The sequence below is a fragment of the Schistocerca serialis genome, chromosome 5 (genome assembly GCF_023864345.2).
Source record: "Schistocerca serialis cubense isolate TAMUIC-IGC-003099 chromosome 5, iqSchSeri2.2, whole genome shotgun sequence".
NCBI lineage: Eukaryota > Metazoa > Arthropoda > Insecta > Orthoptera > Acrididae > Schistocerca > Schistocerca serialis.
In genome coordinates, this window is record NC_064642.1 from 103098695 (window position 1) to 103119173 (window position 20479).

At 43.4% G+C, this 20479-nt stretch overlaps 1 protein-coding gene across 1 annotated transcript in view; it reads right to left on the reverse strand.

The window, feature by feature from the left end:
• Positions 1-20479, reverse strand: part of LOC126481344 (nephrin-like) — a 990728-nt gene that overhangs the window by 89560 nt on the left and 880689 nt on the right. Inside the window, exons 10-11 of the mRNA XM_050105036.1 lie at positions 15392-15685; positions 3403-3714 (exon numbers count right to left, since the gene is read on the reverse strand). Coding sequence (XP_049960993.1) covers positions 3403-3714; positions 15392-15685 — 606 coding nt within the window. The remainder of the gene's footprint in view (positions 1-3402; positions 3715-15391; positions 15686-20479) is intronic.

Sequence of the window (20479 nt, forward strand, 5' to 3'; positions counted from 1 at the left end):
ATTTGAATACTCAGTATGTTAATTCGCTTTCTTACTTACTTGAAAAAAGTTCCATTCAAAATTACCAAGAGTCCTTTTTAGGTAAATCTTTAATTACTGGTTTCGATTCCATGATCATATTCATAATTATTAACAGTAGACCGCATGGCAACGTTATGCAGTGTATAGAGGTTACTCCCCACAGAAGGAAGGAACCTGCTTTCGAAACTGTACAATGTATAATTATCTATAAAGGGTGAACAATAATTAGCGCACTCGGACTTCGCAGCGCAATTCCTCGTATACTACCAATACAAAAATTTCTTTCACAAAATTTCATCCTGCTCATGATTTAGGCAGTGAACGGCCTTCAAATAGAGCAGTTTGGGAACTCTGTAATCACGTGTGCGATTTCTATCTCTGTCGGTAGACATCGGGAGTCATGAGAAATTGGTGTAGTGGATAGCTTTTTGGATTAGCATGCAGGAGGTCGAGGTTTCGATTCTGGGTAGAGATTTATCTATATTTATTTGCTGCACGGTACGATATCTGGCACCTCAGTCGTCTTGTACAGCCAGTAAAGTGGGTTCTCTACAAAACGTTTGCCGTTACTTACTACTAACACAGAAGTAGAATTTGAATCGTTTTCATTGGTCAGCTTTTAAAGAAACCTTTTGCCTGTCGTGGACGCAAATTGTTTCGCACCACTGCATCTACTAGATTCGAAACTTGTTTTGTGTACCGTCCCCAATGGTACAGTGGATTAATAACAACCTATTATTCTTGCCACTTTCAGGTCCATTACATGTCCTTAGAGCCTTACGTCACAATTCGGACTAGCAAGGTGCTTTGCAAATAATTTCGATGGGACCATTGGAGGAGTGTAAACAGAAAATAGGTTTGAAATCTAGTAGATGTAATGGAAAGAAACAATTCGCGTCCACGATGTACCAAAGGCTTCTTTAAAAGCTGATCAATGACAGTGATTGTACTTCAGTTTCTTTGTTCATAGTACGCCACTCCAAATGTTTCGTAGAAGATCCACTATAATTTCTGTATGACGATTAAGATGGCAGATACTGTACCACGCAGTCTACTTTTAGCAAATAGAAACACGTAAGTCTCAACCGACAATCGAATGCGAGACCTCCTGCATACTAAACCAAAACGCTACCCACTGAGCCAACTCCTCGTCACTTGCGTTATGTATCGACGAAGCTAGTTACCGTACATGTGATCACAGTGTTGCCAGATTGCCAATCTGTAACGTCGATTTACTGCCTAAAATACGCGCAGAATGAACTTTTGTGACAGACATTTTTTGTATTGCTATGATAGGAGGAGTCGCGCTGCGATGTCCGAGTGCCCGAATTTTTCGTCATCCTGTATGTTATGTTCTTTTATAATACGAGGGCTATTCAGAAAGTAGGGAACGTTTAGGAATTTAAAAAAAAATTGAGTACAAGAAATACATTTTATTATTTACATCTGAAAGAGCGACTGACATACTACTTTCCCACGTAGTCACCAAACACAATGCGACACTTATCATAGCAGTGGACAAGCTTTGAAAGACCTCTGTCGTAAAATTCTTCGGCCTGAGACTTCAGCCAGTGAGTCACGCCCGCCTGGAGTTACGCCTCATCAAAGCGCTGCGTTGCAAGCTAGTTCTTCATCTTGGGAAATAAGTGGAAGTCGCTTGGTGCAAGATCGAGGCTGTGGGGTGGACGAGGGAAAAATTCCCATTTGAATGAATTAAGAAGTTATTTAGTGCGCTGGTTTGATGCAGCTCTCCATGCTACCCTATTTTGTGCAAGCTTCTTCGTCTCCCAGTACTTACTGCAACCAACATCCTTCTGAATCTGCTTAGTGTATTCATCTCTTGGTCTCTCTCTACGATTTTTACCCTCCATGCTGCCCTCCAATGCCGAATTTGTGATCCCCTGATGCCTCAGAACATGTCCTACCAACCGATACGTTCTTCTAGTCAAGTTGTGCCACAAATTTCTCTTCTCCCCAATTCTATTCAATACCTCCTTATTAGTTATGTGATCCACAAATCTAATTTTCAGCACTCTTCTGTAGCACCTCTTTTCGAAAGCTTCTATTCTCTTCCTGTCCAAGCTATTTACCGTCCATGTTTCACTTCCATGCATTGCAACACTCCATACAAATACCTCAGAAACGAGTTCCTGACACTTAAGTCAATACTCGATGTTAACAAATTACTCTTCTTCAGAAACGCTTTCCTTGCCATTGCCAGTCTATATTTAATATCCTCTCTACATCGACCATCATCAGTTATTTTGCTCCCAAATAGCAAAATTCCTTTACTACTTTAAGTGTCTCATTTCCTAATCTAATTCCCTCCGCATCACCCGACTTAATTAGACTACATTTCATTATCCTCGTTTTGCTTTTGTTGATGTTCATCTTATATCGTCCTTTCAAAATACTGTCCATTCCGTTCAACTGCTCTTCCAAGTTCTTTGCTGCCTCTGACTGAATTAGAGTGTCATCGACGAACCTCAAAGTTTTTATTTCTTCTCCACGGATTTTAATAGCTACACCGAATTTTTCATTTGTTTACTGCTTGCTCAATATACAGATTGAACAACATCGGGGAGAGGTAACAACCCTGTCTCACTCCCTTCCCAGCCACTGCTTCCCTTTCATGGTCCTCGACTCTTATAACTGCCATCTGCTTTCTGTACAAATTGTAAATAGCCTTTCGCTCCCTGTATTTTACTCCTGCCACCTTCAGAATTTGAAAGAGAGCATTCGAGTCAACATTGTCAAAAGCTTTCTCTAATGATGGTGGAAGTAGAGAGGATATAAAATGTAGACTGGCAATGGCAAGGAAAGCGTTTCTGAAGAAGAGAAATTTATTAACATCGAGTATAGATTTAAGTGTCAGGAAGTTGTTTCTGAAAGTATTTATATGGAGTGTAGCCATGTATCCAAGTGAAACATGGACGATAAATAGTTTGGACAAGAAGAGAATAGAAGATTTCGAAATGTGGTGCTACAGAAGAATGCTGAAGATTAGATGGGTAGATCACATAACTTATGAGGAGGTACTGAATAGGATTGGCGAGAAGAGGAGTTTGTGGCACAACTTGACTAGAAGAAGGGATCGGTTGGTAGGACATGTTCTGAGGCATCAAGGGATCACCAGTTTAGTGTTGGACTGCAGCGTGGAGGTTAGAAATCGTACAGGGAGACCAAGAGATGAATACACTAAGAAGATACAGAGGGATGTATGCTGCAGTACGTACAGGCAGATGAAGAAGCTTGCACAGGATAGAGTAGCGTGGAGAGCTGCATCAAACCAGTCTCAGGATAGAAGACCACAACAACAACAACAACAACAACCTACTGGCGGCTGGGCATCACCTGTAAAAGATATGTGTAGGTGCTTACCTTGGTGGCTAGCAGTGAGCTGCCTTTCAGGCGCGGGCACGGTGGCCGCGGTGATGACGAAGGGGTCGCTGCGACCCTTGGGGTTGTGCGCGTAAACGGATGCCTGGTAGCGCTCGCCGGGTCGCAGGCCGCCCACGTTGAAGGCGGGCGTCGCTGAAGACACGTTGGCCCGCAGGTGCTGCGACTGAGCCTCTCGCACCTCGATCTGGAAGGACTGCGGCAGGCCGCCGTTGAAGCCCTCGGAGCAGCGCACCGACAGAGAGTCCGTGGACGCGTTCACCACCGAGCAGTTGTGCACGGGGTCAGGGCGACCTGTAGCGAACAGCGTTTCAGTCTACTTGTACGATGGCACCTGTGCTCAATGTCTCTCAAATGTAAAGTATGTTTACCGCATACCAGTATGGTCTTCCGAATGTGGAGACGAAAAATTGGGGAATTTGTGGTAAGGTCTTATGGGACAGAACTGCTTAGGTCATCGGTACCTAAGCTTACTCACTACTTAATCTGAGTTAAACTAACGTACGCTAAGGACGACACACACACCCCTGCCCGAGGGAAGACTCGAACCTCCGACTGGGTGAGCCGCGCGGACCATGACAAGACGCCCAAGACCGCGCGGCTACCCCGCGTGGCAGGAAAACTTGGATATGAGACACTGTAATAAGCTGGAAACCAACATCATACTGACCTATGAAAGCAGTCTAACAATGGGGCCATCAGGCCCATAGATCATTGATTTAGATGAACATTGGTGTATAGTAGTGGCAACGGCCTTGCCGCTGTGGATACACCGGTTCCCGAAGTTAAGCGCTGTCGGGCGTTGCCGGCACTTGCATGGGTGACCATTCAGGCCGCCATACACTGTTGTCATTTCTCTGTTGCCAATTGTGGAGCGGCTTCGGTCAAGAATACCATCATAAAAGCCGGGAGAGCGGTGTGCTGACCACACATGCCTCCTATCCGCATCCTCATCTGAGGATGACACGGCGGTCGGATGGTCCCGATGGGCCACTTGTGGCCTGGAGACGGAGTGTTTTTTTCTTTTGGTGTATTGTAGAAGAAAGTGTCATGAGTACCTGACTACCGGCATTTTATGCGGCAGGGTCTAGTTTCCGAGAAGATCGTTCTTGGAATTTCATGCAGTCCTTTTATACACGTTACTTTAATATACTTTAATACCGTTTCGACGGCGCAAGTGTAGCATAGGGACCACGGTTCACAGCCTCCATGGTGACTGTACCGGTTCAAATCCTGCACGTGTACTTTATTTCTTTCAAATTTCATCGTAGCGAATATCGTTAAGTAGCATACGTCAAGTAAAATTTTTAAATATTAGCTGTTTCCGTGGTAAAAATTTCACTAACAAATCGATCAATACAGCATACTTCTTCAAATGTGTAATCCTTTTGCAGTTACAGTTCCAAATACTTTGCCAGCTCCAAAGTGTTCGCAACGACGGATGAAGCACTGTCCCTACTTGAGTCAGTATGCGCAGAAAACTATTTAACGCATGGGTACCGAAATTATAGGGAAGACGTTGAGATTACGCGCTGAATGAGTTGCGTTGCTGGTACTGTTAGTGTGTGGCTGTTGTTCTCAATGGAGAGACGTCTACAGACGTTAAAGTAACCTCTGGCGTGCCGCAGGGGAGTGTTATGGGACCATTGCTTTTCACAATATGTATAAATGACTTAGTAGATAGTGTCGGAAGTTTCATGCAGCTTTTCGCAAATGATGCTGTAGTATACAGAGAAGTTGCAGCATTAGAGAATTGCAGCGAAATGCAGGAAGATCTGCAGCGGATAGGCACTTGGTGCACGGAGTGGCAACTGACCCTTCACATAGACAAATGTAATGTATTGGGAATACATAGAAAGAAGGATCCTTTATTGTATGATTATATGATAGCGGAACAAACACTGGTAGCAGTGGCTTCTGTAAAATACCTGGGAGGATACGTGCGGAACGATTTGAAGTGGATTCATCATATAAAATTAATTGTTGGTAAGGCGGGTACCAGCTTGAGATTCATTGGGAGAGTCCTCAGAAAATGTAGTCCATCAACAAAGGAGGTGGCTTACCGAACACTCGTTCGACCCATACTTGAGTATTGCTCATCAGTGTGGGATCCGCACCAGGTCGGGTTGACGGAGGAGATAGAGAAGATCCAAAGAAGAGCGGCGCGTTAGGTCACAGGGTTATTTGGTAAACGTGATAGCGTTACGGAGATGTTTAGCAAACTCAGGTGGCAGACTCTGCAAGAGGGGCGCTCTGCATCGCGGTGTAGCTTGCTGTCAAGGTTTCGAGAGGGTGCGTTTCTGGATGAGGTATCAAATATATTGCTTCCCCCTACTTATACCTCCCGAGGAGATCACGAATGTAAAATTAGAGAGATTCGAGCGCGCACGGAGGCTTTCCGGCAGTCGTTCTTCCCGCGAACCATACGCGACTGGAACAGGAAACGGAGGTAATGACAGTGGCAGGAAAAGTGCCCTCCGCCACACACCGTTGGGTGGCTTGCGGAGTATAAATGTAGATGTACATGAAGTTCACAAAGTTGCTGTACGTCGAGTTTTTAAAATGTGTCATTCTTCCGTGCGTGGGACAAAAAAAATCATTTACATTATTTATTCGTGCGGAGGGCAGACGGTTCACAAACTTTACTATCAAACCTTTGCACATGAAAAAAAAGCATGCACCTGTACCGTAAAAATAATCCTACCCTAATGTATTCCACTTTGCCAACCGTGTGATTGTATTTCCACAGGCAGTTTAAAATTTTAGAGAAAAAATTCGAAATCTTCTCGATTTGCTAATGACTAATGCAGGAATCGCTGCGAGGGGAGACTCCATATGAATACATTCTTTAATTCTGCATCGTTTCATTGCACCTGCTTTCACAGAAATAACCAAATACGCGTCGTTCGCAGCGAAGTTGATAGCAGAATGAACGAGCTTTTTCAATTTAAACGAACCGTGTTTACCTTTATCCGTTCTGAAAAATCCGTGTTCTCCAAGGCAATAAATTTCTTAGAACGTGCGTGGTGCTCTACGAACTCGTATCTCGGCGGCTTGTACTACAATTTCCATTTCGAATTCTGTCCTAGCACTGCTAGCGAGCCGGGCCGTGTGAACGAGCGGTTCCAGGCGCTTCAGTCTGGAACCGCGCGACCGCTACGGTAGCAGGCCTGAATCCTGCCTCGGGCTTAGATGTGTGTGATGTCCTTAGGTTAGTTAGGTTTAAGTAGTTCTAAGTTCTAGGGGACTGATGACCTCAGATGTTAAGTCCCATAGTGCTCAGAACCATTTTAACCATTTGAACTGCTAGCGATGGCGAGTAGCACGATTTTGTAATCTATTGTGTAAAAAAACGAAATAAACATTTGAAGTAAGTTTTATTACTGAAATTTCTGGAGAAAAACTATTTTTCAGTAATTTATCATGACATATTCTACTTAATGATTTTTTACGATGACACTGAAAAACAAAAACTAAACGGGCGTGATGTGAATACTTACCGTCAATATCGTGGCTGTGAACTTCTACGCTCTCTCGGTCGAGACATGGTTAAAATTACAGGTATAGGAGAGTATGCATAATACTTCAACATCGATTTTGTCTTGAATTAGTGGCCATCGCATTAAAACTGCTAGTAGGGTACTCAGGTCACGTCTCTCTACATCATACCTAAGACCCATCAAATTCAGTGCTTGTCAGATCTGTTGGTCCTTGTGTAAGCTACAGCTCACGAGCGCTGCGCGAGATTTTGGAATATCCTCCCGCCCTCTTACGCCACTGGCTTTATTGAGGCATTAAAAACTGTGAATAGGACGTTTTTGTACATTTACTCCACAATTGAGTGTATGTTATCAGCATTAAATTAAAATCAAATGGTTTCTTGCGCCTTCCTATTATGAGACTACTATGCCTGTAAGCGTTCAAAGTTGCCTGCGAAACAGCCACTTCCTCTTTCAGTTATGGGATTTAAATCGCGACCCAGTTTTGATAAAGTAATGTAAAGATGGTATTCTGTACTAGTAACCGAATGTAGACAGTTTGGCCAGCATGTATAGTCTCCGGAGATTACGGGAAGTCGCTGGTTTCCAGGTCAGAGAGCCAATCACACCGCTACCCGCCGAGCGAGGAATTCTGGTTGGAGGTTTTAATAAGGCTGTGACTTGCTGGTGGGCGTGCGTGTGGGATGTAATGGGTTGAATGCAGCAGGTCGATCTCTTCTTCTACTTGGTGAGGTCGCTTACGATATGTGGGTTACCAGCAAACATTGCTTGTACCCAACGTTATTTCGTCATGCATTCGTGATGGGCTTACATCTTGATTTTACATTTCCACTGACTTACGTAGCCAAGTTGCTGTGAATGCCGCGTGTGGGATTATGATCCACGTTCCGTTACTAGTTCCGTGTTTTATGAGGTCAGCAGCCAAAGAGGACAGGTACAAAATACAAAATGGCTCTGAGCACTATGCGACTCAACTGCTGAGGCCATCAGTCGCCTAGAACTTAGAACTAATTAAACCTAACTAACCTAAGGACATCACACACATCCATGCACGAGGCAGGATTCGAACCTGCGACCGTAGCGTCACGCGGTTCCAGACTGAAGCGCCTTTAACCGCACGACCACACCGGCCGGCACAGAATACAAATCTAGTCATTTACATCGTAGTACTGTCGACTCAATCTTTGTTTTACTCAGGTTACCTAATTAAATGTGTGTGTCGTGTATTGAATTTGTGTAATTTAATGTTTCCATATATGGTTTATCCACTGAGCCGTGCATGGTTCATGTTCGTGCCGTTTACTGCTTGATATCTTGTCTTTGCGGTACGGCCGCCCAGTTTCTTATTCGATTTACTGGCGTTACTAAGTTGCTGGATTGTCTGCCCATGAGTGGCAGCAGCAGCGCTTATCGATAAGAGCACTGTCGTACTATCTTTGGAAAGACCGCTAGTAATTCCGGGTCGACGTGTACCGGGAGTTAAGTCGGAACGGAGCACACTGTGAGGTCCGGACAGTCATGACTCGCCCGACCGTTGTCGACACACGCGACCAGGTGGGGACGACCTTGGTTGGTCGTTCGGTCGGTCGTCTCATTGGACGACGTGTATTTGGTCCCCGACCTCTTCTGGGTTCTCCGTGTGTGTCGACTTATGATTCGCCCTTGTTGTTCCACAGTCACTAGTATTAGTATTGTTCAAGTTGTTTGTGAAAGTGTTTTCATGAAACCTGTGTATCTTGTGTGGTTTTGACTGAGCAGCTATTTTAATGCTGTCTGCGTGCTGCATGTAGTCGGTTGGTTGGGACAGAGCAACGAGGAACTCTCCGTGGCGCGATGTCAGGCCGGAACTTCCGGCAACGTGCACGCGCGGTGAGATTGTGAGGGGCTAGCTGCGATAGGTACAAAGTTCGTTGCCCACCGAACCTGGACGCAGAAGTTGAGTGATGAGTTAACCTGTTATGAAACCTCAACTGCTGTCACATCTCTTGGTTCATTGTCGGTTGTTGCCTCCTGTGCATTTGCGGCTAGCAACAACGTATGGTGTGTTGGAGTCGGCGAAATTTTGCAGCCATCTACCTGTATGGTCTTTAACTATTAAATTGGTTGTTACTTATCAGTGAAGTGCACCAGCGGTATTTTCTGCCTAGTGGCTGTTAACGCCCCAGTTTCCTGCCCTGGTCGTTAGCGAAGTTTTCCAGCAGTGTGTTTTTCCTCGCCGTGTTGACGCTGTCCGGCACGACGTGTAGTTCGACAGCCTTTTAGTTAATTGTTCAAATATTTTCTTAAGAGTGGTTATTGTGCCTTGGCTGTTTTTAGACGCCAATTTTGAAGACGTAGTGCGGCTGCTATCTTCGTTCTCGGCTGATATTTTCCGCTGTCGTACCGTTGGTCCGGCGGAAGGGAATTGATTAGGTTGTTGGTCGGTCCTTCAGCCATCCCTGGGTCGGGTTGCCATCCGATCATTTAACCTTACTCTTGGCTGGCTGTCTCACCTCACCTTACGTTAGAGCTACCTCATCAGGACGACCCTTGGAACACTTCTAAGCACCACTGTTGGTTTTAGATTGTGATCTTCATTTTAGTCTGATGTACTGTGCGAGGCCTTCAGCCATCTATTAATTTAGTTTGTTTTAATTCTAAGATAAGCCCTTCAGCTGACTTAAACTAAAGTTTGAAGATTTATTTGTTTAATAACTAAAATTTTGAAAGTTTGTTCTATCTGAAATTCTTGTTATCGAGGCCCTAAGCCCTGAGTTGTTCAATGTCTTGTGTGTGGCCTTCAGCCAAGTATTTATGTGAAATATATATTTTTTAAGTAAGCTCTTCAGCCACGTGTATTCTTTACAGAAATTTTTATAACTTGTGTTCAGGCCTTCAGCTGTTCTTGTATTTGGTTTGGTTTTGGGCCTTCAGCCCAGGAGGTATCATAAGTTATCTTAACTAGGCCTTCAACCGTATTGTTTTAATTTGATCCTTTTAACTCAATGTGTAATTACGTGGTTCTTTGGAAAATAAAAGTTTGTGCGGTTGGTGCAGCTAACAGTAATTGATTACGGCCCCCTCCACAACCATAACCTGATTCGCTCTGTCCTTCGAAACCAGATTTCACCTACCACATATTTTTTGCTGCTAAGCAATTGTATGAAGTGGAACTTAAAAGTTTTCACCATTTTCAACTTTATTATCATTTACTAGATATTTAAGTATACTGTCATAATTTTCATTCTGTCGCCTTTACACGATCGTGTTTAGCGAATCACATCGTTTGTCTCTCATAACTGATTCATCTTCACAAATGCTTCATATCACTGGTTGCCTACTCTATTCAAAATATTACGTACCCTCGCTCTGTTTACTATAGAAAGAGAAACTCTTGGAGCAAGAGGATATTCGGCGAAGAAACTGGCCTACTCGTTACTCTCTTAAATTCCATCGAACTCGTGTCGGGAGTGGAAACGGTGGTTCGATGTATTGCAGCACGGCCACATGCACCAACGACCATCGAGTTATTGTCAACCGCGCTGGTGCAGCAATGTAACGCTCTGCCAAAATTCCTAGGCTACCTTGCGGTCAGAATTGGGGCGCATTTCAGAGTTTGCATTGCCATCCGTGATGACTACACGCCCTATTGAGAAGCATGTCTTGCCTTTTATCACGGCCGGGGAACTGTCATGATTCGCGGTGATTTCAGTGTAACACCGCAGCAGACTCTTTGAGAGCTGCTTTCCATTAAAACATTTTAAACGGGGTACTAGCAGTAAGATGCAGCCCGGGTGGCTGACTAGTGGGATAAGGATATGTAGTAGAACAAAGCGGCAATTGTATCAGAATGTTAGAAGTAGTAACAATCAAGCAATAATAGCCCATTGCAAACAGTATTGGGAGGTGCTTAAAAATGTTATTAGGAAGGCAAAGAGTATGTGGTATGCAAATATAATAGCTAATTCACAAGATAAAGTGAAAACCATATGGTCATTTGTGAAGGAATTGTCTTGTCAGCAGCACAAGGTCCACGATATGAAGTCAGTTCGCAGTAAAAATATTTCTGTTACTGATAAATAAGATATATGTACAGTATTTAACAACCACGTTCTGAGCATTGCTGGTGAAATAAATAAAAATTTGTTTCTACAGGGAATCATATAACTTTCTTGGCAAATACCTTTCCGAGATTTATGTCTGAAATACTCCTCTGTGCTACAGACAAGGAGAGATTGAGTCAATAATCAAATCACTGATGTCCTCTCGTGGTTATGATGGAGTGGTTCAAATGGCTCTGTGCACTATGGGACTCAACATCTGTGGTCATCAGTCCCCTAGAACTTAGAACTACTTAAACCTAACCAACCTAAGGACATCACACACATCCATACCCGAGGCAGGATTCGAACCTGCGACCGTAGCGGTCACGCGGTTCCAGACTGACGCGCCTAGAACGGCACGGCCACACCGGCCGGCTATGATGGTGTGTCTAGCAGAATATTAAAGTACTGTGCTGCACATGTTAGCCCTATATTTTGACATATTTTTAATTTTTCCTTCAGGAAGGGTCAGCTTCCTGAGCGATTAAAGTACTCAGTAGCAAAGCCGCTTTATAAAATGGGAGAAGGGGATAATGAAGATAATTTTAGACCTATTTCTATGCCATCAGTGTTTCCAAAAGTTATTGAAAAGGCTGTGTATATAAGGATAATTGATCATTTTACATCACACGATTTACTACCAGATGTACAGTTCGGCTTTAGAAGTCGTTCAACAACTGAAAATGCTATATTCTCTTTTCTCTGTGAGGTACTGGATGGGCTATACAAAAGGTTTCGAGCACTTGGCATATTTTTTGATTTAAATAAGCCATTTGCTTGTGTTGATCACAAATTATTGCTCCAGAAGTTGGACCATTACGGAATATGGGGAGTAGCTCACAATTAGAACACCTCTTACTTTAGCAACCGGCAGCAAAAGGTCATTATTCAAAATGTTGATAACGGCTGTGATGTGGGGTCTGAGTGGGGTCATGTCAAGTGGGAAAGGGGGGGGGGTGCCCCAGGGATCAGTGTTGGGGCCACTCCCATTCCTTATTTATATAAATGATAAGCTCTCTAGTGCTACAGGTGACTCTAAAATATTTCTGTTTGCTGGTGACACTAGGTTGGTAGTAAAGGATGTTGTGTGCAACATTGGCTCGGTTTCAGATAGTGCAGTACATGACCTAAGTTCATGGCGTGTAGAAAATAAACAAAGGTAAATCACAGTAAGACTCAGTTTTTGAAGTTTCTACCACACAGTTCAACAAATCGTGACGTTTTAATTTCACAGGTTGGGCATATGATTAGTGAAACCGAACAGTTGAAATTCCTATAGGTTCAGATAGGTAGTAAGCTGTCGTGGAAAGCCCACGTTCAGGATCTTGTTCAAAGACTAATACTGCTACTCGAACGGTATTACAAGGGAGTGATCGTTCGACACGAAAATTAGTATACTTTGTTTATTTTCATTCGCTTATGTCGTATGGTATTATATTTTGGTGTAACTCTTCCCATTCTGAAAGGATATTTTTTGGTTCAGAATGGGGCGATTCGGGCAGTAAGTGGTGTAAGTTCACGAACCTCTTGTCGACCCCTGTTCACGAGTCTGTGAATTTTGACATTCGTCTCTTTAAAGGCCTATATATATTAGCTTATTCCCAAGAATAGGCAGCTTTTACTTGGTTAATACTCGTCAGAAATCAAATCTGCAGTTGGATCGAACTTCCTCAACTCTTGTGCAAAAAGATGTGCAGCACACTGCTGCATCCATTTTCAGTAAGCCACCACTCGAATTCAAAAATGTTAGCAGTAATCCACACGCTTTCAAATCGAAACTGATGAGTTTCCTCATGGGTCACTCCTTCTACTGTGCCGAGGAGTTCCTTGAAAACTTGAGCTGATTCTTATTTTATTGTTGATTGCGTTTACTTAAACTTAGGGACTGGCTTTTTGCGGGTTCATGAACATTTGTTTTCATCTGTTATTGCGTCTATATTGTAATTTCATGTACTGACACGTTCCATGACCTTCGAGATTTGCTTCTCAATTTGGTCCTACCGAACATGACGTGTAAATAAATAAATAAATAAAGTTTGTAGTCAGGGCGGCCATAGCCTGGATACATCATGCTCAAAAGATAAGACCGGTTTAGCTGTAATCATTTTAGTTGCATCATCAGTTCTAGTAAAATTAAATCATGTTTTTCTTTTTTCAATCGCAACACGACTTAATTTTATGGCACCTGGTGACGTTGCTAAATGTAAAGATAACACCGCTTTATCTCTAACTCATTTCTTTAAAGGCACAACGGGTTTCGCATCGTTGTAGTTGCATCACCAGCTGCAGTAATACCAAACCGAACGAGGAGGCTCAGTGTTCAGCACACTGGACTCGCATTCGTGAGGACGACGGTTCAAACCGTGTCCGGCCATTCTGATTCAGGTTTTCTGTGATTTGCCTAAATCGTTTGAGGCAAATACCAGGATGGTTCCCTTGAAGAGGCACAGCCGACTTCCTTCCACATCCTCCATTAATCAGAGGGCCCTCCTTCCAGATCAACGACCCAACCAATAAAATCACTTTATGTTCCTCTTTCTTTCAGACGAAAAATTACTTAATTTTAGTGCTCCTGGTACTGCTGCTAAAATGCTGCGAAACAGATCCTGTATCTAAATAATACACTTACAGTAAAAGCGGTCTTATCTTTTCAAAATTCCGTGTAATTATTGTCTTTGAATAAAGGTGCCATTTCAATTCCCCTCATTGTGTATTTTCTTTCAGTTACCATCTGCACTACAATGCAGCAGTTCTATCTACACTGAAGCGCCAAAGAAACTGGTATAGGCATGAGTATTCAAATATAATGTAAACAGAATACGCCGCTGCGGTAGGTAACGCCTATATAAGACAAAAAGTGTCTCGCGCAGTTGTTAGATCGGTTACTGCTGCTACAATGGCAGGTTATAAAGACTTAAGTGAGTCTGAACGTGGTGTTATAGTCGGCACACGAGCTGTAGGACACCGCATCTCGGGCGAGGCAGCGATGAAGTGGGGTTTTTCCCGTGCGACCATCTCACGAGTGTACCGTGAATACCAGGAATCCCGTAAATCATCAAATCTCTGACACAGCTGCGGCCGGAAAAAGACCCTGTAGGAAGGGGCCCAACGACGACTGAAGGCAATTGTTCGACGTGACAGAACGGCAATCCTTCCGCACAATGCTGTAAATTTCAATGCTGGGCCATCAACAAACGTCAGCTTGCGAACCGTTCAACGAAACATCATCGATATTGGCTTTCGGATCCGAAGGCCCACTCGTGTACCCTTCATGACTGCACAACACAAAGCTTTACGCCTCACCTGGGTCCGTCAACACCGACACTTGACTGTTGATGACTGGAAATATGTTGCCTGGTCGAACGAGTCTCTTTTCACATTGTATCGGGGGGCGGGATGGACGTCTACGGATATGGAGAACCTCATGAATACGTGGAACCTGCATGTCAACAGGGAACTATTCAAACCGATGAAGGATCTGTAATGATGTGGGGCGTGTGCAGATGGAGTGATATGGGACCCCAGATACGTCTAGAAACGATTCTGACAGGTGACACTTACGTAAGCATCCTGCCTTATCGCCTGCATCCATTTATGACCATTGTGCATCCCGAAGACCTTGGGCAATTCCAGCAGGACAATGCGACACCACAGACATCCAGAAATGGTACAGGGTGGCTCCAGGAACACCCTTCTGAGTTTAAACAACTCCACTGGACACCATTTTCCCCAGTTATGAACAATATTGAGCATATCTGGGATGCCTAGCAAAGTACTGTTTAAAAGAGATCTCCAGCCCCTCTTACTCTTACTGATTTATGGCCAACCCTGCAGGATTCATGGTGTCAGTTCCCCCCCAGCATTACTTCAGACATTAGTAGAGTCCATGCCACATCGTGTTGCGGCACTTCTGCGTGCTCGCGAGGGCCCTACAGGATAGTAGACAGGTGTACCAGTTTCTTTGTCTCTTCAGTGTATTTTTGGTCCAAGTTTCATCGACCTATGTTACTTGGCAACCAATAAAATCGATTTATGTTCCTTTTTTCTCAATCGCGAAATGACTTAATTTTACTGCGGTTGATGCTGCTGCTAAAATACGGCGTGCTTTTAAAAGAAAGACTTACAGCAACTACTGTCTTATCTTCTCAAAACTCCATGTAATTGCTGTTTTTGAATAAAAGTGTCATTTCCGTTACTCTCATTCTGCTTTTCTTTTAGTCACCACCTTTACTATAATTTAGCAGTTATTTCTATGTTTGGTTCACTTTTCATCGAGCTGTGTTACCGGGCCGTGACGAAAGACGCGCATGTTACTTTCTTTTTTTAGGTATTGGCCACCAGGTGGCTTGGAGAGGCGCGGGCAGCACCAGCGGGTAACCGGCTACTCACCGGCGGCGACGATGTGGAAGACGCAGGGCGAGCGCTGGCGGCCCACGCGGTTGCGCGCCCAGCAGAGCAGCGTCCCGTAGTCGAGCTCCGTGACGGGCGTGTACGTGACGTAGCTGACCGAGCCGGCCAGCGAGATGCGCGACGGCGCCACGTCCTGGCTGTCCGCAGAGTTGTTGAAGGCCCACTGGAAGGACACGTCCGCCGGGTTCGCCTCCACCTCGCACGAGATGTTGGCGCGCTCGTTCTTGGCCACTCCGATCACGCGGCTCTGGTTCGGCTTGCACGTGGGCGCGTCTGCGAACAGATCGCAGGCGGCAGGCGTGAGCAAGTGGCTGAGGAGTCGAATATCTGCCGGTACATCTGTCGCCGCAGCAGTCGTCAGCAAGTGGTCCTGCAAATACTGTTTGTAAAAGTGTCTCTAACGGGCTGCCATTGATTAATAAAATGCATACTGAAATACTGAAGAGAACAATTACATAATTTACAATATACTGAGGTACTGAAATGTTGATAAAATGACTGTTGCTCCAACTTGCCGCCTTAGCTGTTTCATTCTAGTCACTCAGAGACTAGTACAATATGTTTCGTACCATGCTGATACATCCTCAGGCGTATCTCTGCATAACAAAATGTATAAAAACTGTACAAGAACATTAATAACGCTTAATAAAAAAATTAAAATCATATCAAGTGAATCTCTTGATGCCTCAAAATATGTCCTACCAACCAATCCCTTTTTCTAGTCAAGTTGTGCCACAAATTTCTCTTCTCCCCAATTCTGTTCAATGCCTCCTCATTAGTTATGTGATCTATCCATTCAATCTTCAGCATTCTTCTTTAGCACCACATTTCGAAAGCTTCTATTCTCTTTTTGCCTAAACTATTTATCGTCCACGTTTCGCTTCCATACAGGGCTACACTCAATACAAATACTTTCAGAAAAGACTTCCTGACACTTATGTCTATACACGATGTTAACAAAGTTCACTTTTTCAGAAACGCTTTCCTTACCATTGCCAGTCTACATTTTATATCCTCTCTAAGTCATAGTTACTGAAGCCTAAATAGAGTGTTCCTTTCGGTGTGTTTAGTTATTTTAGTAGTGGATGCCCTACATATACGATAGTTTCTAATAAAATAGAGTTTTATTTCTCTGCTGATGATACAGTGATGTGCGCCCTCTGTGAAACCAGTTTCAGCATAGTCATCACGGATTTTTTTTTTTTTTTTTGCAGTGGTATTTTTTATGTGAAAGGTTGGGGTTATAGGTAGCACCCAAAGTATTTTGGTGTCACCCTTCACCGCACCCTCTCATATAAAAAATATCTTAAAAATACTGCTGCCAAGATAAAAACTCTTTAAGAATATCATTCAAAAATTTGAGTGGAATGACAAGGGGAGCTTCAGCAGATACCTTGCGCACATGATCTATTCCGCTGGACTTCTCAGCAGTTCGAGTGCTGCGCCCTGGCGTGCCTAAACAGCTGCCACCCCAACTTGATCGAGGTCCAGTTGAACCACACTAGGCGGTTAATGACTGGGACAATCCGACCAACACCCATTTTCTGACATCCTCTGCTGGGCAAGATCTATACACCCACAATCAGTAGAAGCGTGGCATTCCTTAGCAAATGCCGCAAGCTACAGGAGAAGCACGTAATACCCACACAGGAAGGCATACCAGCACTACGACGAAACAGACTCCGTTCAAGATGCCCACCGTTACGGCAAACTGAACAGCTCGATGCCACTAACTTCGAAGTGAGAGACACGTTGGATTATAGCTCCTCTCTTACCGAAAATCGTGAAGATCTTGAGTGGTCCCGAAAATATAGCTACAATACTGATGGCACAGGAAACTGTCAGATTAAACAGAGCTCGCAGTGGGCATGCTCGATGCTCAGATTCACTCTACAAATGCAATGCTACAGAGTCTCCGTTTTGTAACTGTGGGGCTCCGAACAGTTCAAGCACATTTGAGATGAATGCCCCTTGCGTTCCTACCAGCGGAATTGGAGCGACTTCATGAAAGCTGATGTTACAGCTCTAACATGGATTAGGAGCATAGATACTGGCATTCAGTAGGTTTTATACGTAGTCCAGAATGAGATTTTCACTCTGCAGCGGAGTGTGCTCTGATATGAAACTTCCTGACAGTTTAAAACTACTGTACGTAGTCTTGTCTTTCCGTGTTCTTGCTGTATACGTATAATAATGTTATATACGTGTGTTTTTACACTGCATTTGAGCCATACCTATGAATAATAAATACATGATTGCATTTGTTTCTGCTCGACAACAAACATCGCTCTAGAAAGAATAAATATCAGAACAAACCCGTTAGGGTCTGGTTGGGGGCGTTTATGTCAACCTTGACAAATGACCTCCTGATGGAAGCAAACGAAGTGACTTTTGATTTGTGGGGAAAATAAATCATTGCTAAATTTCTAGTAAGTCGATTCCACATCACGCAAGAGAGACTACTAGCGAATATATAAGAGCTCACCAAGAGGTATTATTCAAAAAAAATTTTTTTGTTTGAACAAACCATTTCCATTTCATACAGATGTGTGTTACTACCTATTCCCATTAAAGAGCAGCTCTGGCACTTTCCAGAATCCGTTGTTTCGTCACGCAGTGCCCAAATGAAATTGCACTAAATATTAGTACAGCTACCCTTTCTCCCGCAGCTAGATCTATGCAAACACCCTGACTGAAAGCTTATATAAATGGTATCCCGCTACATTGATATATACAGATGGTTCGAAGAACCCAGCTGTGATATGCTGTGCATAATCCGATAGTGTGTCGCTGTGGACAGCAGCACCCATCCTTATACGTGAACTCATATCTTGGGAGGACCCAGTTAACGCAAAACGACTTTCGGAGAAGAGACTGCGAATAGTGCATTCGTGAAGTTTCGAGAGTAACCTCTATTTGCATCCTCGATTAAAGTGACATATTTAAGAAGGAAGATTGTTCTTGTAACGTTGTGGATACTCTGTCCAATGAACCAGCAGGTAATCATTTTTTTTCATGGTAGCGATCTGTCTTTCATGTCCCATTTACGAGTGTTCCCTATGTTACCCGACGTAAGGAAGATTTACAAACATAATTTTTTTACGTTAAAACTGCGGGTCAAAGCGGTACTCAAACCCGAGTTCTTGATATTGTAGGGAATGCTCTTATTTGCTGAACTACCCAAGCAAGCTTCATACCTTCATCACTACGTATCTCATCCCCTGAAAGTAACAGAAAAATTATTCTGCAGAGCTTCCTGCAGTAGCAGCGATGGGAAACGAAATCGCTTGAATTGTGATACGCTTCTGGAGAATGTGTGTCAGTCCGTAGTACAGAGTCGGCTGATACAAATGTTCATGAAAGATAAAATACGCTTGCCGAGGCTCGCTGATGCATCCTTGCCTTTCAAGGGTTATTTTACATTCACTCGTCTTAACTAAAATTCTGTAAGTAGGAGTTGTACACAATTTCATAGTTTTGTACTGCGATGGTTTAGAGGACTTCATTTTCAGGCATTTTAAATTAAATCCTCGTTTGATGTGAAAAGAGAGATAATTATGAATGAATTACTAACACTGTCTTTTCTTTCTCCCGGTGCAAAGAAAATAAGCTTCCTTCTGCCCTAGTTTAATGTGTGTGCTTTGCTAAGTATCAGCAAAGAACTTTTCTGTTTGTCTGAGATAAGTTTCCTTCCCAGAGAGTGTTTAGAAAGTCTAATTAACATTAGAGACACAAGTAGATAATAGTTTAAGTACTGATATTTTAGAGGAAGTACTCATATACGGAAACTGCCACAGTTCAGTCGAACGAGATCTTAGTTGAAGATTATTTGTCTTTACAAGAAAATGTCCAAGTATGTTTCTGAAAATGCAGCAAGATACATTCTACAGAAATTTCAGGAACATCTTCATTACATGTTCTTGCACCGCTGGAATGTTAGATGCATGACCTCTACACATACCATGCGAGACTGATGTTTCAAATTAGCGCACGCACCAAATATGTTCAGTTAGTGTGCCCACAAGTCTGTGTTTCTTCCTTCAACTGTCCATTGCGTTTTTGAGTTTTGGTTTCTGCAAGGCTGTGCAGGAGTCCCGGAATTCTTTACTTTTCGATGGAGTATAAGAACCCGCTCATCCAGTCCCACTGAACTGATCGATTATGATGAAACTTATCACAGTGTAAGGCCAGATTCGAAGGTCATAAAACAGTTGCACAGTAATACGTCCTGACATGAAGATCTTCAGCAATGCGAACAACCTCGTATGTTTTTCTGTTATGTTGTGACACGAGAGCAAAGTCTAGTTATTTTTTGAGATGCGTGAAAGCAGACAGTACGTCACTCCAGCTGTCGTGTGCTCACAGTGCGGAAAATGTTTGTTGTCATCGGAGGGGACAGCTTATTATACCCGCTGCTAGTCTCTGCCCTCGTGCACTGAGAGTTCTAGTTTAGTAGACCGGGAAAGCTGCGATCTCCATTTGGGTGTAATACGCTTCCTAGCCAAAGTTGCTTCGCCACAGATATCTTCTTTCCTTCCATTCTTTGTAAATCCTCTTTCCCGTTTTCACAGCGTCCCGCAGTGCGACACTGGGTTGTTCATGATAACCTGTTGTGTAGTTTCTACCGAATGGTATTTCCTGGTACATTAGAGAATGTGCTCAACCGAGACTCAGACCCTCATCTTTGGCCAATTGGCAGAAAATATCACAACTGTTACTCAATTGAACTAATTGCAAGCAACACTCACCCTCAACTTAAGCAACACGTGTTTCAGTTTTTTGTATTAATAAAATATCAAAAGTAACGCAGAGCCATTGAGTCATCACTACTACTAAGTTACCAGGTTTGTTTATAGAAACGCAGTCCCGTGTGTGAATTTTTCTACACTTGATTAAATGCATCTTTTTCGATTTTCTTTTAAAATTAACTACCATAAAATGGGGGGGGGGGGAGTAGTTACTACAGGGTGAATAGAAACGAATCTTCCAAAAAAGTTCTCTGCTGTTGTGTTGGATGACAAACGGGAATATCATTCATAAATTTGATTATCTAAGTTGGTAGTAAAT